Below are 19,841 nucleotides of genomic sequence, written 5' to 3'. Positions count from 1 at the left end.
TCCTCTGCACCAAGTATGCACTACCACTGCTGGTGATAAGGGTATGTAGGGCAAGTTCAAGTGCCATTGTCTAGTTCCTGGAGCTGGAAGAGGAGACAGCCTCCCAAATGTCTGGGAGCAGAACCATTCCATGTGGCTCTTACAAGGAGCCAGTGGTGCTGGCGACACTAGATGTCTCTTAAGTAATAGCCTGCTTGTGTATGTAGATACAGTTCTGCAAGTAATCCAGGTGGGGGTAAAATTCAGGAATGGTCCATAAAATGTTCAGGGTAATTTGAGGAGTTTTGAGTTTAGAAATGTGAAGTCCTTCACAAGTCCACCACAGCAAATAGAGATTCGGGGTCATTAAAATAATTATATTATGAAAGACCACTTTGGCAACAGAAATCCTGTAGGAAAGGATGGCGAAAACATGTATTCACAAGAATATTTTTCTGCCTGTCTGCCTGTTCTTACCTGTGTAAACTCGTAATTTTCTGCACTGATGGCACTTTGGAAAATCCTGTTCCCCGTCAGAGCATACTGTTGACACTCCATTTCTGTAAAACCTCTCTGTCACTGTCTTCTCCAGATTCGGCAAAATGTAGTAATTTTCTGTTCCTCTTCAGCCATACATCTCTGCCTTCCCCATTCCTCTATGCCAGATAATGCTGTATAATCTGCTGTATGTAACTTCCTTCTCTCCTGTGTGTGTGTGTGAAGGCTTTACAAGATTGCTCCTTTCTTACATTGTTTTGTCGGCATTAACTCGACAACTGTAGCCTTTTTGACATTGTGTTATACATAAGTATTGGAGATTTAGAGTCCCAAAGTCATTTTTGGTAATAATCTTTTCTGGAATCCATGCATCAAACTTAATAGCTGAGTTTTCCACATGGTGCATGGAAGGAAGGGCGCTGAGAAATTACACAGCCATACACCACTACAGTGACTGGAGAACTTCAGGTGGTGTGTAAAAATGGCAATGTGTAGGCATGATTGTGTCTCTGACAGGCTTGAGCACCCGGGTTAGGGATGAAGGGGGGGTACCTTCCTTCACTCAGCAGCAGGCTGGAGCTGCAGCATGTTTGCTGAGGGTAAAGGCAGGTGGGGTAAGGCAGCCAGTGTGTGTGTGTCAGTGTGTTCAGGTGTGTCTGCAGGAGGTTTATTACCAGATACTGCATGATGGTAGAATGCAGATGGGCAGAGATGTGCCCAGCAGGTAGTTTGCAGCATGAGCTGTATTTGTGACTGCCATTTACAAATTTGAACTGATGGAACTATGAAAGACATTTGTGTTGCAATAGAGTTGCAGCTGAATTTTTAGCAATCCAGCTAGGTTGAAGCCAAAAAGGACATCATATCGTGCTTTTCTCACAATGATTTCTCAAGTATCTAATCCAGAAGTACAAGATGTATCACTTCTCAGGCTTGACAACCTCCTGTCTTCCTCCATTTGCAATGAATTTCAGCACGTTTATATAGCCAAAGCTTTTTGACAGGAGTTTTCAGATTCAGCTCTTCAACGTATTTTTGTACACGTAACAGAATCTTAAATTCTAATACAACCAGTGCAATGTACAAATCATGGAGATTCCCTATTAAATGTGTAATTATCACCTTTCCTGCCGCTTCCTCAGATCCTGAACTTACACTGGATATGTACTTTTCCCTTGTCTATGTGCATAACAGCAAAAACGGAAACTGAGACTTTACATCTCCAACACATTTAATCCTGCGAAATCAGACGCCGATGACTCTGATGGCAGCATTGCTTCGTGGGAGCTGCGCGTGGAGGGGAAGCTCTTGGATGATGTATGACTTATCTCTGCTTCACTGGGGCTGGCAGGAGTCTAAAGATTTCCTTTGGGGTGGTAGGTTTTACTGGGGACATCAGCTGAGATGAGATGTGTCTGAATGGCAGGGTTGGCTTGTTGCTGCTGGGAAGGCACCATGCCCAACTCCAGCTCTTATGGGAATATTGGAGAGTGCAGCAGAAAATGAGGCAGACATAAGGACAGGACAGGTAGAAAAAACTGGAGAGAAGAGGACTGAGATTAATCCCTTTACAGAGATGGCAGGGTTCAGGTAACAACAGGTGTGATAATTCTGGCCTACAGTGGGCATTGTATCTTGTGAAGAGCAGGATCACAAGGTGAAGGCAGTACTTCATATTCTTGGGGGTGCAACACGATGTCCCAATGGTTAGAGCAAGGATGGAAGAAACATTTTACCATTATGAAATCCTCAGAAACCTCAGTGGTGGATTTAGCTGTCCTTGGGAAAGGCTGGACTTTCCTAATAAAGGCATCATCTCTTTGAATAGACTTCACAAGTAAGTGTTTATAGGCTAAACAGATGAAGAATATGCAAGCATGGAAAGGGCAAGGCTTTCAATCTGTCTGAAGGTAACTGTACATGAATCAGAGTCTTGCTGGAGGAGGAAGTGGTGATAAAGTGCAACATCTGGGAATTGAGGTTAGACAACTTCAGTTTAGAAATTAGAACATATATTTCAATAAAGATAAATATTCTTTATTGGAACAACATAGCTTTTCAATTACCAGCATCTTTAAATAAAATATTATCTGCATTAAAGACAAAGAAATAAATTGGAGTCCTGTGGCCTGTATTCTGTGAAGAGTCAGATTAGGTAATCATAGACCTAGTCTTTAATATAGACAGTATGAGCTGTGTAGTAAACAACAAATACGGATAATTAAATTAAAATAAAAAAAAAATTAAAGGAAATAGTTTTGCTTAGTGTAGTATCAGTCTGCAAAATTTACTGTAATCTGATAAATCAGACCAAGAAATTAGCATTCATCAAAAAAACCCAGGCTGTTAAAAAGAAAGGTATACAGAGGACTTATGATCATAAAATGGTTTGAGTTGGAAGGGATCTTCAAGACCATCTCATTCCATCTCACTGCCCTGGACAGGGATATCTTGCACTAGCCCATGTTGCTCAAAGCCCCATCCAGCCTGGCCTGGAACACTTTCAGGGATAGGGCAGCCACAGCTCCTGTGGGTAACCTGTGCCAGGGCCTCACCACCTTCTGAGTAAAAAACGTCTTTCTTAAGACCAGTCCAAACCTACAGCCTTTCATTAAAACCATTGCCCCATACCTTGTCAGTACAGATCTTGGTTAAAAGTCTCCCTTGATCTTTCTTACAAGCCCCTTTTAAATACTCTGTGGAACCTGTGTTTCTCTGGCCTAAACAACCCCAGCTCTCTCAGCCTGTCCTCACAGGAGAGGTGCTCCAGTCCTGAGATAATTTTCTTGGCTGTTCTCTGGACCTTTCTCATAGATGCCATGTGCACCTTACAAGGCAGTCCTTTCCAATAACATTAAGAGTCAAGGAAATCTTCCCTAAAGTGTGCACTGTTCCACTACTGTTGAGATCTTCACATCTTACCCTGTGTTTGTCAGCGGGAGAACTCAATTAGATTGCTCACACGTGTGGTTTATGTGGGATTTAATGTTCAAGACAGAGAAACAGAAGAAAGTGTAGGACACGAGGTAATAAATGCAGCCTTATACATGTCTGGTTCTTCTGCTTGTACAGCTCAGCAAACAGAAACGGAAGTTTTCATCTTTTTTTAAGAGTTTGGTTATTGAACTGGACAAAGATCTTTATGGACCTGACAATCATCTTGTGGAGGTGAGAAGGCTGTGCATCCATTGCATAGAAACAAGTTACTGGCACACATAAACACCTCATGCCTGTTGCCTCCCTTGTTTAAGGGACCTTGCATTCAATATCTCATTTAAGGTATTTTCAAAGTTTTCAAAATTCCATTCTTCTTAAGAATGTTTGTTAAAATCACCTAAAAACATAGGTGATTTAGTGATGCAGTGCACATCTTAGAACAGAATGTATGAAAAGATGAAAATGTTGTGCACATTTCTCCTAACAAGTAAAGTTTGTTAACAGCAGAGCAGATTCTGCACTAAAGCTGAATTGAAATTACAGGGGGGTGGTGGGTGGAGTTGAGACGGTTTGGTTTTGTTGTTTTCAGGTTTCTTTTTTAGGTTGCCAGATCTTTAGAAAGGTTGTACTTGTCCGATTCTGGCAGGATGAACTGGGCAAGATGCACCTCCATGGACATCAGTGAAAAAAAGACCAACAATTTTGCTTTTCCCTCTGTTAGTGGCACAGAACTCCCACAACCCAGGAAACAGATGGCTTCCAGGTGAAGAGACCTGGGGATGTCAGCGTGCGATGCACTTTGCTCCTCATGTTGGACTACCAGGTCAGTGCAATGCTTTTAGCCTGGAACACAGAGCCACTGGGACCTGGTGCAACAGAGCAAATTCATCTTGTCACGCACCTCAAAACCCAATATATTTGTACTTGCAATGTCACATGGTCCATTGAAGTTAGAATGATACCAAACTGACAGATTATTTAAAATTTCAAGGGGACAAATCGAGAGAGTTTTAATACAGTCTAGCAAAATATTGGCCTTTGCCTTATGATAATTAGTATTTTTATTGCCCAGAAAAAATATGCATTTCTTCCTCTAGCTTCTTAGAGAATGGTCATATAAGTTGCACACAAGTTACATATGTGGTTCTTTAAAAAAAAAGTCAGAGGAGAAGCTTCTGCTGGTGGTACCTGAACTAGCTGTGTAGCTGTGACAGGCTTACCTTGGAACAAATGACAGATACTGCAGTTGTGGGACTCACTACTCTGAAACCATCCCTGGAAGAAATGTTGCTGTCTTAAGGAAACTGTTAAGAGTGCACTGCTGAGAGTGGATGGCAGTTCAGGCTCAGATGCATTTTGATGGTATAACTTTAAGAATTTGTTCTCTACCACCTTCTTTTGCCTCCAGGCAAATAGCATCTATTCAGGATATAAACAATCCATTTTATGTTAACAGAAAGAAAATTTTATTAATTTTAGGGTGCATATGGGCTAACTGAAATACTGATATAGGGAGCGAGAATTTTTACTATTAAGACAACATAATGATGTTTGTTATGTTCACCATTATTATAAATTTATACTTTTAAATAGATGTTCTGTTATCCTTATGTCTTGATTTGTTATAAAGCTAGCTTTGGGTGACCTGCCACCCATCAGAGTAATCCTTGCTTAATAATGTGGTGGATACTAAACCTGAGTATGAGCACACACTTGAATAAGTATCAAATTCCAAATTATCCAAGGAATTTATGTTACAAGAGATGGAGAACAGGAAAGTTGAATTGTATCACTGAGATCAGGAAAAGAAATAAAATCCATTGGCTGATTTTGGTTGGGTAAATGTTTTGATGTGCACCAGAATGGTGGGAACGTGCCTGAACAAACAGAGTTCAGTTACTAACAACTGTGGAAGCATCATCCTGCCCTCCTTCTCTCTCTCTGTAGTTAACTTCCAGTAGTTCAGAGGAAGGGCTGTTCTTTTTCTTCCCTCCTTCTCAAAAGTCAAATTTTGCATCAGTGTTGAAAGGGAAAATTCTTCCTGAGTCTCTGTGCAAGTTTTATTATTTGAAGCATGTGCTACAGGTAGTCTGTGTGCACGGCACAGGTACAAGGTCCCTCTTCCAGAGCACCAGCAGTGGGACACAAAAATACAAACTTAAATTTTTGCAATCTCTGCCACTGAATGGGATGCGCCTCCTGAGGAACAGAGTCCCCCAAGAATTTAAACTGAAACTTCATACTTGTGTATCTGTCTGCTTTCCTCTGTATTGCCACCTCCTTGGCCTTCTGTTCCAGCCTCCCCAGTTTAAGCTGGACCCGCGGTTGGCCCGTCTGCTGGGAATCCACACGCAGACACGCTCGGCCATCATCCAGGCTCTCTGGCAGTACATCAAAACAAACAAGCTGCAAGACTCCCACGACAAGGAGTACATTAACTGCGACAAGTACTTCCAGCAGGTAACTCTTTTTTGGACACAGCAGCTCTTTTGAAGCAAACTGTAACATCCAGCCACAAATTAGGGATGAATTAAAATGACTGATTTTTATTTTCCCCTAGTGATTTGCGGTATCCTCAGTACTGAATGGCTTTCAGCAGCCACTACAACTAATATCATTAACATTCTCTCCATGTGCCAGTGTTGTCAAAACCCCCTACATCTGGTCTAGCACTCCCACAAAAGTTGTGGCCTTTGCAGGAAGGAGGACTTCTGTATTGATTTGATGGGGTTTTTCCTCCATTGTATCATTTTATACTAGGAAACATCAAATAATCTGCTGATTTTGATTGTCAAATCATATGTAGACCTGTTTTCTTCCCTTCTCTTTCCCTGTTTATGAAGGAAGAAGACATGGAAGATATAATTAGAAAAGCTGTTATTTCTTGAATCTTCTTCAGATAATGAAATACCCTTAATCATCTGCATGATATTTTGAAAATAAGGTTTAGACTTTTTGTCTTTTACAATGACCTCTAGAATTAACCAAGAAGGCCCTTAAAAGCATCTCCACCCTTTCTGTAAATATGATTATGGGGTTTTTTTTTGATTATGGGGGTTTTTTTTGGTTGTGTTTTATTTTTTTTTTTCTTTTTTTTTTTTTTTTTTTTTTAAGATAATGTTAACTGAGCTATCAGTGTCTTACCTGGCTTTGTTTTTCAGGCTCACATGAGTTATTTTGAAAGGCATTAATAGTAGGGTTTGTGACATACCTCTGTGTAAGGAAAGTACTGGCAGTTACAATGAATGAATGTTTTAGCAAGCAATCAAAGTAAATGTTGGGATGAAACTTGTGTCCTGGTTTTCTTTTTATTTTCTGTTGTTAATTTGCCCCATGACAGTTCAAAGTAGCCAATGCTTGAAGTAAACTTGAAGACACCTTTGCACATTTGAAAATACAAAATGCAACAAAATAATTGTAAGGTTCATGGGTATTTATAGAATATAGAACCAAAGTGATCAGGATTATGCAGTCACTCGTTTGTTTGGGTTTTGTTTTTTTGACAGTTACAGCATAGAGTCTTTTTCACAAATAGTGAAAACTCCATATTAAAACCATGCAAGAATTTTTGGCAAAATGACAATTCTCTTAGTCCTCTTGATTAGATTATTTGATTTCCATTCTTTATTTATCTATAGCCAATTTAGACTGAGTTTTGTTTCTGCCAGCCCAAAGAGGAAATGGGAAAGGCAAAGTGAAAAACATTCGAAAAATCATGAGCAGAAAGAAAAAAGTGAAAAAGGAATAATTTTTAATATTTTGGTCAATAATTACAGTCCATCAACTAAAACTGGCAGGTAGAAAATTGAAAACAAACAAAAAGACTCAAGCATATTTAAACTTCAAAACTCCTTGCAATAGAACCTTGCAAATGCTAAAAGTGTATATAGGTTCCAAAAGTGACAAACCAATGGATGAAAAATTTTGGGCTGTTTTAAATGCAAAGCTGTGGAAGTTGGGAGAGGTTTTTGGGGGGAAGAACCAGTGTATGTTTCCCCTGTTCTTACATTTTTCCTTTACTATCCACTTTTGGCCACCACCAAGGGCAGGATATTATGGTAGATTTGCAGCAGATCCTTTGTGTGACCCTCTACAGATGAACATATTTATAGTGAGCAGGAGGCCCCTTATCAATTTTATTTATTTTAACTTTCAGAATTTTATTTAACTTTCAGAATAAGAACTTTGTTGGAATACGAATTTGTTGAAGCTATCTTCTCCTAGTGCATCTCATTAAGAAATTTAATTGCTCTTAGGTCTTCTTTGTTTTAGAACTCTGCAGAAATGCTATGACACCTGACAATTGTCTTCTCATCCTCAGAAGATGAGTCAAGTGAGAGAGTTGAGAAGTAGCTGATTGCTTGTCTAGAAGACTGAATCTCACACCCTGCAAGAGCTGGCTAATCTGGAATAGTTTCATAAAAATTCAGTGCTTGCACAGATTTAAATCATAAATGGGATTGTTCTGAGTATTTCTGTTTTCCTGAAGTCCCTGGCAAAATTGTTCTAATTAGCTGATCTTGCTTTCAAAACTGATGCTACTGCTTAGGAATCTGAATCCTCTTACATAAATGAAATATTTAACAATGAGATTTTTTTGTTTTTCACTGTAATACTCTCAGGTTGAGAGATGGAGGTCAAAGGAGTTGGGTTAGTAATGCCTTCCAGTCTGATAATATTTCTGTAGATTCTACAGTTTTAGCCACATAACTCCTGGAAAGAAAAGTCTTATCCTGCCTGGAAGTGTGTGTTTATAATGCATCAGTGTCTCTGGCATTCCCCTTGAGATACTGGTGGTCTCATTTAGTATCCCAGCTTTTCTGAGGGGTTTTTCTGTGGTTGTGTCTAGGGGCACAAGACAGTGCAGACTAAAAAATTATCAGTGAAAGAGTTACCTGACCCAGCAGCATTACTGAGGCCAGAGAGGCTTTCAGAGCCTAACTTAGTTTAGACCCCTAACTCCAGTTGGGCAGGAATGTGAGAAGCTTTAGGAAAATTCCACCCACCTTTAGTTTCCAGCCTCCCATCCTCCTCTCACTGATGTGTGTCCTTGATCCCTTTTCCCTTCTTAAAGCTCTTGTCGCTCAGGCACACATCCATGGTAGGAGTTTGACATGAGTGTTGAGGCAGTGGTGACAGCAGATGGGATGGAGCTTGGTGTGGAGAGATTTTGGGTGGGAATTCCACTGTCACCTCTATCAAGTGTCAGAATTCAGAACTCAAATAAGGAGTGAGCTGCAGACTCAGTAGATTTTGTTACTTCCTTGTTCTTCAGAAACTAGCTGGCTGAATTCCTGGATGCAGGCAAGTCCAACACAGGTTTTAGAGTTGATGAAGACGGATCCTTTTCTGTTTAAAAACAACGTTTACATCAGCAGGGAGATTTGAAATCCACTGTGTTACAAGCAAAAGCAAGAAAAATTGTTCAAAGGTATTTCAAAAGCAATAGAACCTTGAAAATGGTTGCTAGAGCTGGCTCCTAGGTATTTCTGCTGCCAAATTCACTCACTTGAGAAAACTGTGAATTTCAAAAGATTCCCTATCTGAGGAACCAGAGCATCTGACTTTGTATGTCTATTGCACAACATGAGAGTCCTTTATTTTCAACTCTGCCTGCATCCTTTGCCTCTGGAGCTGCAAAGGTTGTTTCTGTTTATAGATACATTACTGTGAGTAGTGTATCTCTTCTGTCAGGTGAAAATAGTTTCCTTAAGAGGCATTTGCATCTGCATAGGCCTAAACATTTTTACAAATGCCTCCATATAAGGGCACATTTTAAGGCAAATGTTAATATGTAGAAAGTTCAGGTTTGGTGTTTTTGAAGATCAGTTTAAATGGAGAATCTTCAGAGAAAAGTCTGTTTGCCTATTCAAAGCATTAAAAATCACAGTAGGAAACAAAGTCTGTAATAATTATATTTCTCAAGGTGTAAAGAGTGTTGTTTCTATATTCATAGCAATGCACTGCAGCTGCTCACAGAAAATTTCCAAACTCTACAGCTTTTAACCCTTTCCAGATTTATTTTTTTTCCTGAATTCCACAGAAATTCATGGTGTGATCTTTCGGGGTTGTCCTGTGCAGAGCCAGGAGTTGAATCAATGACCCTTGTGAGTCCCTTCCCACCCGGGATATTCTATGAGTCCATGATTCTGTTTAGCTTCGGGACCATAGTAAAGAGAAAGTAACCATAAACCATTGTTTGGAAAGGGGTGGATCCCTCCAAGAGGCTGGTCAGGCTTTGTTTAAGAATAAATAATATCACATTGACTTTATTTTTCCATAATCCTAAAAAACACACAAATTGCAAATTGTTTTAAAATCCAGAAATGTTTTCTTGTATTTATCTTTAGCAAAAAATATTGCAGGAAACATTCCTTGGGTGAAAAAAGGCAAAATGTTTTTGTGTTTTCTCTGGTAAAAAAAAATATAATCATTTTATTTACAATATGCTGCTGTAAACCCTCAATGAGAGAGAGAGTATTTGCTTCTCTCCCATCATTGATACAGTTCATCATCATGTCCCAGTAAAGTGTCCTGTTCCCTCCAGCAGCTAAACCAAAAATGAGACACCTGAAATTGTCATGGCCCGATGGATATGTCTGCAAACCCAGGTGAAAGTACAGGGACAGAAGTGACTAAAAATTTAATCTGTGCAAGGAGCCTGAATTACAGCTTTCAAAATCCCCGTCTGTAATTGCCTCGGTTCCTTGTGAGCTGCAGATTTCTCAACTTTCTCGTTTAACTGCAAGATGGGCTTTGGACAAGCAACATTTGTTGTTTCTTGTGTTCCAGATCTTTGACTGCCCACGGCTAAAGTTTTCTGAAATTCCTCAGAGACTCACTAACCTACTGCTGCCACCAGACCCGATAGTGATAAACCACATCATCAGGTAAGCTGGTTGGGCAGCTCAGCACTGTCATGTGCAAAACACTCACTAGATAAAGTACAGAAACAGCTGCAGTAGCTGTAACATATGTGATAAGAAGTTTAAATATTACGTAGGCTATGAAAATAGAACTTACACGCTTTTTTTGATCCATTTGACAGAGTAATGAAAAAGCAGCTTGGTGGTGACAGGGTGGTGACACCCATGCAGATTGTGGACTGTGTACATACTGTCATTGGGCACAACTCAGTGGCCTGTCTGATGGACCACAAAAAAGCTGAAATCAGAGATAGATAGTAATTGCTTAGAGAAAAATGATCATGTTGATTATGTTTCCAGGGGCAGAGAGGTGACAAAAAGGTACTGGAGGAAGTGGTTTTTGTCAGGTGCCAGCTAAAGAACAGGTGTGTGTCACAAAGCATCAGCTTTGTGTCTAGCAGCATTCTCTGGTACACTGTGTGCACCACACAGCAACCTGACAACCTTGAACAGTATTCCTGTAACGATGTGGAAGAATTAATTTCCTGGGAACAGGCAGTACTTTTGCACTAAAGTCTTTACAGTGTCGGGCTAAGATAAAATAAATCTGGAAGTCCGTCACTAATTTTAAAGAAAGTAAATAATTTTTAGACTCATAAAGTCACAGAATAATTTACAGTAGACGGGATTGCTGGTGGTCAACTGCCTGTCCTGGTTTAACCCAGTCTTCAGCTCAGGCTCTCCATCCACTCGTTCTCTCTCCAGCAGGGCAGGGGGAAGCACTGAAAAGGTAAAAGGGAGAGAAAGACAGTATAACAAATGATGATGATGATGATCGTGATGAACAAAATCCAATACTACAAGCCATACAGGTGAAAACTATTGCTCACCACCAACTGACTGATGCCCAGTGAGACCCTGAGCAGTGAATACCTGCCCCAGTTTACTGCTCAGTATGGCACCACATGGTTTGGAATATCCCTTTGGTCAGCTGGGGTCTGCTGTCCCAGCTGTGTCGCTTCCCAGCTCCTTGTGCACCCTCAACCTCCTCGCTGGTGGGCAGTGTCAGGAGGGGAAAAGGTCTCCACACGCTGTAAGCAATGATCAGTAATAATGAAAACATCTCTGTGTGACTGTTACCAGCACAAATTCACAAGACAGCCCCATACCAGCTACTATGGAGAAAATTAACTCTATCCCAGCCAAAACCAGCACACTACTTCAGGGAATTTCTGATCACTAGCGATTGTAAGTATATGTGCTCCTAATTCAGATAAATCCTCAGGCCTGCCTTTTACAGGAAGATCAAGTAGATCACAATTATTCATTCTAGTTTCAGAGGATATGCACTGAGACAAAAATGTAAAGTATTCTAAACTCATTCTAGAAATTATAATAGTATTGTAGAATCACTCTCTGGGCACCAACAATCTTTTTCAAAAAAAAGGAAGAAACAATGCAATGGGGTTGAAGTGGACGTAAAGTAGAGGTGAACAAAAAGTCTCTGATCTTGACAAATATTTTAAATACTAGGTAGACTCAAACATGCAGAATGCAATTAAAAAGATAGTTTCTGGTCCCTGGGATACTGAATGCATCAAATTTAAAACTGGTAGAAGTCAAATCTTACCTGAGCCCAAGCTGGAAGTGGAGATTTTCTCGAGTTGCACTCCTAACTGCAGCTGACACACAGCTGATACTGAAGTCAGAGGTAAGAAGAATAACCTCTGTGGGATTTCCATTTCTGCAAAGAGGCAAGACATCTTCCGCACTATAAAAGAACACAAGCAGACCACAACGCATACCTCTCTGATATTCTAGTCCAAACAGGTTATCTCTGGCTTCTCCCTTCTTGACTACCATGATGATTTTTTACAAACTAGTTCCTTATAGGGAGTGAATTGCCCATGCTTCAGTGAGTTTCTGTTGCTTCTCACCCTAATCTCATGCACCTCCAAGGGGAGGCTGGCCCCATCTGTGCTTCACCAGTCCCATACAGCCGTCACACTCTCCCAGGTGATCTCATTTCCTCTTTTCTTCTCCAGGCTGGAGAAGCTCTTGCAGCTTCTCTCAGCAGGTCTGTGCTCCAGCCCCCAACATCCCACTGAGCCTCTGCAGGCCTTGCTCCAGAGTGTCACATCTTTGTGGTCCTGTGGCCACCAGTCCAGATCCAGTTTCACCAGCGTGGTGTAGTAAGGAGGAACCTCTTTCCTGGGCTTGGTGGCAATGCCTGTGCCAATACAGCCCCTCTTGCAGCTGACCTTTGCTACGGCTGCCTTACCCCACAGAGTCCTCCTGCACTTGCTGTCTGTCCATCGGGGCACCCAAGTCCTCTCCTGCCAACCTGTTCTCTACCCCACCAATACCCACCTGTCCCTCTGCACGGTGTCATTCTATCCCAGCAGCAGAGCTTTTCCTGTGCTGAACTTCACCGTGCTGAAGGGTCGTCCTGTTTCTGTGGCCTGTCAGGGTCCCTCTGCACAGCCCTGCTGCCCTGACCGACTCGGGCTCGGGATGCTGAGAGGCCTGAGGACAGGACTCAGCCAGGAGCAATGGAACCAAAGACAACGTGGAGCCTTCTCTGTGGCTTTGGACGTGAGCAGCAGAACCAGGCCTGGACCTGGGCTTTTCCTTAGCTTTCCTTCTGCTGCTGAACTTCTTGCATCTGGCCACAGCATCACAGATTCTCAGAATGAGATTGGAAGGGACCTCTGGAAATCCTCTGGTCAAATGCCCTCACCTGCTCAAGCAGAGCCACCTGTAGCAGTTTGGCCACAGCCATGTCCAGATGGCTTTGGAGTGTCTCCAGCACAGGAGATGGGCTTTGAGGCTCTTACTGCAACTTGTGCTATTGCTTGGTCACCCTTACAGTAGAAACATGTTTCCTGGTGTTCAGGTGGAGCATCATGTGTTTCAGTTTGCACCAACTGCCTCTTGCCCTGTCACTGGGTACCACTGAAATGATCCTGGCTCTATCTTCTTTAAATCCTCCCTTCAAGTTTTGGTAAGTTCTCTCCCCACCAGCCTTGTGTTTTCTAGGCTGAATAGTTCCAGACCTCTCAGCCTTTCCTCAGCTGTGAGGTGCTCTAATGCCTTGATCATCTTAATGGACCTTTGCAAAATTCGCTCCAGTAGCTCCGTCTGTCTCTTGCACTGGGAACCCAGCACTGAACACAGTACTAGAGGTGTGTCTTCATTGGTCTTGAGAATAGAGAAGGATCACCTTCCTCCACCTGCTTACAACACTACTAATACAATTCCATCCCTGGAAGTCCTTCTGCTCCCCTAAGTCTGTCAAGCTCAATTAGATCCTGAGCAATTTTTTTTTTTTTTCTACCTACTGCAGAGGCAAACAACCCACACATTTCACAGAGAAACCAGCATTTTTGTATTGCAAGTGACAGTGACTGAAGTCTGATTTACCAACTACTGCACTGAGGACTGTTTTCTTGTTAAGAAACTTTAGTCTAACAATAAAGTAAGCGTTAAGTCTAAATGTTGGCAAACTAAATATATATTTAGGAGAGGACAAGCTGAAGAATGATACTGGTATTTAGTGTAACAAGTCTCAGGAGGATGTTAGAATTAAATTTGATGGTCAAAAGCTCCAGCTCAAAAGTCTTTGAAATCTGACCGACAAAAGATGAGAGAATATACTAGAATATGAAAATATATAAAGATACCCAGTTCTTAAACTTTTTTTCACAGCATCTGCAACAGGCTTTATTGAAGAGTGAATTCTGGGCTGGATGGAAATCTGTTCTGATTCATTATGACAATTCTCATGATCTCGTGTTATACTCTCCACAGTGTTGACCCCAACGATCAGAAGAAGACGGCTTGCTATGACATAGATGTAGAAGTTGAAGACCCATTAAAGGGCCAGATGAGTAGTTTTCTTCTCTCAACAGCTAACCAACAGGAGATAACAGCATTGGATAACAAGGTATTAGCCCAAGAGTAAAGCATCCCCTGGTACATGTACTCATTTTGTAGCTTCACATGTGTTTGGTGCCGTGTGTCAAAGACAGTAATGTTGTGAGACGGGGGCTTGTTAAGGGCATGTGCTTTCAAGGGATGGATTAGCCAAATGCAGTGGGAATACATCAGGGTGAATGGCATTCCCATTTACTGTTAGATTTAAGGCCCAATGTGGTTGTTGAGGTGATAAGAGTTTCACAGGTAGTGTTTTGAGTCCTCTGACGCTTGAGAACCACCTGAACTGTATGACTAACTTTTTATTGAGAGGTCTTGATATCTTGCTAAATTGCTAAGCAAAAGCTAGGAGAATTTCATACTCAGCTGTGGCTTTTGTATTCATAACTGCAGAGTGGCTCTCTGCATTAGGTGGAAATATGGAACATGCATGGCAGGAAGATCACTTGGAGCACTTTGGGGGTTTTAAGTGTTAATGGAAAAGGATCATCTGCACTTCAAATAATAATATCTGTCTTAAGGCAGTGCTGGGTTTTGCAGGCTGTTTTAAGAGTTCGTGTCCTAGGGGCTGTTGGCCAGTTCTGCCATGTGATAATGGCTGATTTGGATCAGTAAGGGATAAACAAAAATGCCTTCTCAGAGGAAGGCCCAGGTTCTCTTTGTTTACTGCTAATACAAACAATACGTTAAACTGTGGTCCTCATGCAGTTTTAAAGGGGGTCTGGGCACCAGCAATGCAATGGATTCTGGTAACTGTTGCAGCATCTTTGCTGTCATGGCTCTTGAGGAGGGTCCTTTTCAGCTGCTCAGTCAGTTGGTTCCCAGCCCTTATAACCTCACAAGCAGCATGCATATGGTTATTCTGTTTCCAGTGCCACTGACCTTTTCCCCTGTCTGTGTCACCTCTTTTTTTAATATTTGCTACAGCACACGGCTAGCTGTGATCAGTGAAGTTACTGAAGTCACTGCTGGGTGAATGGCACGAGCTGCTCCTATTACACTCTGTGCATTGCATTGCTGTGCTGCCATGGAGCCCTTCCTGGGAATTCAGTGCACACCAATGGAGCTCACTCCACTCAGCTACAGAATTTTCCCAAAGAAGGAATGATTTTAAGTTGACAGCAGGTCTCTTCTCTTAATGCACCATGCAGTACCTACACTAGTGGCCTTGATGGCATGACTAGATCAGGGGATGATAATTTTCTCTCACATGCTTGGTCACCTTAGCTGTTGTTGCAAAAGAGATGAATACGTGAAACTAAACAAGATAGGTTTACTATTTCAAACTAGAATGTTAGAGGAACAGGGTACCCAAAAGTTTGCTTTTGTGTGCATCTATGTGCAAATGATTGACAAACTGTCTTCCTCCTGTTCATACTTGATGATATTATCCATTATAGGACCTTGACTCCTCTTCAGTCTTCATTCTTCCCTGCTAGTTAATATTTCTGCCATAATATATATAGAGATATGATTCATTTTCTATAAACCTTCCATACTCATGATTTCTCATTGTTGACGCTCTTCTTTTTGCAGCCATCGTGACTTTTACAGGCTTTCTCTTAAGAAAAAGTCTAGAAGTCATGGCTATTCATTTGACATGGGCTCGATCAGGAAACTGCTAGAGTTTTTAAGGATTACAGTAGGATATTGAAGATGTGGTGATGATGGTAACCAGGGGATTAACTGCTTTCTTGTACTGGATGCTGCTTAACTGCATATTTAAGTAGCACCTTTCCTGAAGGATCCCAGTCTTGGCAGGCAGAGTGATTCTACACAGGAAATTATTACATTGTGCAGTGACAGCTTAGTTCTGCAGGCCACGCAGGAGTTCAGTGCAGGAAGCGAAGGACAATCCTGTGCATACTTGTATTGCAGAAGTACAAGTGAAACCAAAATGTCATGGCAGGATTGCAGTTAAGTTGCTGCTTTTTGAATTGAAAAAGCCCTAGGAAGGGCTGCACAAGTCTGTGGTGTAGAATTTTCACCTTTGTACATTACCAGGAGTACAGAGATAGTAACAGAGCTGACCTGATGGTCACTGAGCATGGAGAAATTAAAGAATATCTGCTTTGTTGTTTTTTTTTTTTTCTGTCAGATTCATGAGACAATTGAGTCCATAAATCAGCTAAAAATACAACGTGATTTTATGCTGAGTTTCTCCAAGGATCCCAAAGGATACATACAAGACCTTCTCCGGTCCCAAAGTAGGGATCTTAAGGTGAGCTAAGATTTGAAAAAGATTGAATAGTGGAACCAGAATGGAAGAATTTTATGTAAATGTACACAGAGTGTATAGCCAAACATGTAGGATGGATAATTGTTGGAAGACAGACAATGAGTGGACTACTGCAATCTCAGAGTAGACAGTATGCAGGAAAAATAGTTGAGGTTGTATTCCACTTCCAGTGAAACAGTGGAGTTTCATGGGAGTGGTAGGTCAATTTCTGCCCAGACAGGAAGTTCAAAATGCAGGGCTTTGTTGATATATTCTGTAAATTCAAAGCTGTGTAAAACTCAGCAGGAGCATCCTATAGTACAAGAACACAAATTGGGTGTTGGTTCATAATTTAATCTTATCAGCTGTCCTTGAGCTTATCTTTGAGATATGCAAGAAATGGAATGTAAAGAAGTTCAGTTGTTTGCCAGAAAAAAAAAAAAAAAAAAAAAAATTAAAAAAAAAAAAAAAAAAAAAAAAAAATCACATTTTCTGTCTTTAGCTGACATGCCTCAAAATCAGTTGTATTATTGAATCCATGAAATTTTTTTAATAAAATTATTTTGTCTTTCTTATATAAATGCCTATTGCTGACTGAATAGTCTTCTAATGATCTACTGTTAAGATTATGGTTTTTATTATTTATATTGCATTCAAAGGGAACAGGCATCTGAAGGCATGTTTAAATAAGGCAGACTTTGACTGGAGGAACTTACAAGCAAAGGTGTTGTGGAGCTTCTCCAGCTACATACATGGAATAGTTGTTCAGAGTTTCCCCTGACAGACAACTAGTCCCACAAGAGCCTTTTCTATTAATGTTCTGCCCTGCTGGCATCAGAGTTGTGATTCCACAACACTGCTTTGCAAAATATGCCAATAACTATATTTGCCAGTGATTCTGGACACGTAGTCATCAGAATTCTGTTTTTTGTAAAATGGTTCCAACCCCCTGCTGCCCTGTCCCTGGAAGCGGATTGGACAGGGCTTGGAGCACCTGATCTAGTGGAAGGTGACCCTGCTCATGGCAGGGGGTGGAATGAGATGAGCTTAAAGGTCCCTTCCAACACAAACCATTTGATAATTCTGTGATTCTGTTTTGGCAGTAGGCACACTTTGTCCATTTGCTTTGGGCTTTGAGAACAGTTCTGACCATTTTTATGTGTAATGTAGATAAATTTTCACTCTGGGTAAATCTGAAAGTTTCTCTGTGGTAGAAGAGCTGTGGTGAAAAATGGTTTTATTTGTGTCACAGGTGATGACTGATGTGGTTGGAAACCCGGAGGAAGAACGCAGAGCCGAATTTTATCACGAGCCGTGGTCTCAAGAAGCTGTGAGCAGATATTTCTACTGCAAGGTATGAAAGAAATATCCACACTGCTGACTTATAAATGCATCTCCTGCCATTGAGCAATTTAATCTGCTAAACTCTACAGTGTGTCTTTTTCTTTCAGATCCAGCAGCGCCGACAGGAATTGGAACAATCTTTGGGAGTGCGTAACACATAAATAGTGCTCACAAGATTCCATTGGCATCGTGACCACAAAACCAGTGGACTTCTCAGTGTTACTTAGCTCACTGTTACACATGGACCTGCTTCCTGACTGGATGAGAACGTGCCATCAACACACCAGTCAGAACACCAGCTTTAGAGTGACCCTTGAAAATCTTGCCCAGGACGGGTGTCTCAAACCATTCCAAGCCAGAGACAGCACCATACAAGTGTCAGTGTGAAAGAAGACTAAAGGTTCACTCATCAACGCACATTGTTAAGTTTTAGTGGAAAGTTAGACACTACACAGCAAATTCTAATGGGCTATGCTTAGAATCACGGGTGGCACCGATGGGGGAGGCTGAGATAGGAGTTCTAGTAGACCACAGATTTAGAGAAATAAATGCAGTTCTTACCCTATGGTACCCAAGAGTCTCACAAAGTAACTTATCTGGAACTAGACATGATAGTCTTTCTTGTAGCTGTGGAGTGCTTTGTATTCCTGAAGAGAGTTTTTATTTCAGCCGGACCGATGCAAGAAGCTATCTCGCCATCTGAAAGAACAAACTAGGAGCATTTGCATCCTGGAATCCAGAGCCCATCTGGAAGAAAGACATATAGTCAGGCCATCTCTTCTGCAGATGCAAATAATTTCTCTTCCCCTTGTCCCAGCAGTGAAGGGTGGATTGAATCACATATCACTAGATGGGTATGATCCATACACTGTACTGAGAGAAGGAGAATCATCCCTGGTATAAAAGCTTCTTATGCTTTTATTAGGGCTTAAAAAGCCCTAATATCAGTCAGTGGTATTGGCAACAAATGAGGCATTCAGAGAAAATAAAAATAACACAATGGTGCTTTGCTGATGCCTGCCTTTAACACAGCAGATATTAACAATAAGTATATATGTAAAATACCAGATAATTTAAGTGTTTCTCTGTGTGCTTGTAGGGCTCATCACTGGAAAGAACTTCCTAATTCTTGGTGTAGAATCCAAGAAGCTCAACTTCATGTCACATGGTAGATTTTTCTTTCCTTCAGGATGTTGACAGAGTCCTTGGATTGGTCTCACATTTTGATCATAGGTGAACTGCCTCTTACTATGAATTATTTGGCTCTCCCATACGTGATACATGCTGGTTATTTTGGATGCTGCTGAGTTACAAAGCACTATCAGCCTTAAATAGCACAGAGAACATATCCCTTGGAAATCATCTTCTTTGTAAATGTACGACAAATTCAGACAATGGGAATTTTTAGAACAATTACTTGGAAGCAGGGACATCTTCCTTAAATCCTTCCCCTCCTCATTTTTTGTAGTGCACAGATGTGTTTTGATTAAAGGCCCAACATGATTTCTAGTCCAAAAAGCAGCTGCCAAAGTATAACTGTCTATTTGATGTGGCACTCAAAATCCTCTTCTAGGTTGCTCCTTTTCACCTCCTTTCTTTGACTTCCTTGGAAAGGGAGTCAAATTCACACGTGGTATGAAAGGAAGGCAGCTCTTCTGAATAAATGCATTTTTTCTCTAGTATTGTGTTTTCTGCTGTCTTTGCCAATTTCACTCTTATTTTAACTTAAAAGTTTCTTCTGTTCAGTCACGGAAGAGATAGTCTTCTCTTTACCCCTTTATTTAATATCTTTAATGGTGCCATAGCTTTTAGTCCATCCGTTGTGTTCAGAGGTATCTTGGAAAATTTACTCAATTGAATTTACGTGATGGCAGTACTCTCACACAAAATCTGTTGGTGTGAGAAGTATGGCAGTATCTCATTTCCTGAGGCCTTTTACTGGGAATGGCTTGATTTGGAATTTTTCCCTTCATGTTAAAACCTCTTTTCACAGTAAAATATGAAATCCTGCAGTCTTAAATGGGTTATACTGAGGGGCTGTGAGGCTGCCACAGTGGTTGACT

At 41.1% G+C, this 19,841-nt stretch overlaps 1 protein-coding gene across 6 annotated transcripts in view; it reads left to right on the top strand.

The window, feature by feature from the left end:
• SMARCD3 (SWI/SNF related BAF chromatin remodeling complex subunit D3) overlaps positions 1–19,457 on the top strand; it is an 82,670-nt gene extending 63,213 nt beyond the window's left edge. For all 6 annotated transcript variants that reach the window (XM_083875362.1, XM_083875363.1, XM_083875365.1 and 3 more), the window contains 9 exons: positions 1,672–1,794; positions 3,550–3,645; positions 4,136–4,237; positions 5,713–5,874; positions 10,207–10,304; positions 14,091–14,226; positions 16,315–16,437; positions 17,687–17,788; positions 17,886–19,457. In XM_083875362.1, the coding sequence (XP_083731488.1) occupies positions 1,672–1,794; positions 3,550–3,645; positions 4,136–4,237; positions 5,713–5,874; positions 10,207–10,304; positions 14,091–14,226; positions 16,315–16,437; positions 17,687–17,788; positions 17,886–17,939 (996 nt within the window). In that variant the 3' untranslated portion in view covers positions 17,940–19,457. The remainder of the gene's footprint in view (positions 1–1,671; positions 1,795–3,549; positions 3,646–4,135; positions 4,238–5,712; positions 5,875–10,206; positions 10,305–14,090; positions 14,227–16,314; positions 16,438–17,686; positions 17,789–17,885) is intronic.
• Positions 19,458–19,841: the final 384 nt, after the last annotated feature.

Source organism: Zosterops lateralis (assembly GCF_965231275.1).
Source record: "Zosterops lateralis genome assembly, chromosome: 1".
Taxonomy (NCBI): Eukaryota; Metazoa; Chordata; class Aves; order Passeriformes; family Zosteropidae; genus Zosterops; species Zosterops lateralis.
The sequence above is the reverse complement of the archived record's forward strand: the minus strand, read 5'-3'. Positions and strand labels throughout refer to the sequence as shown.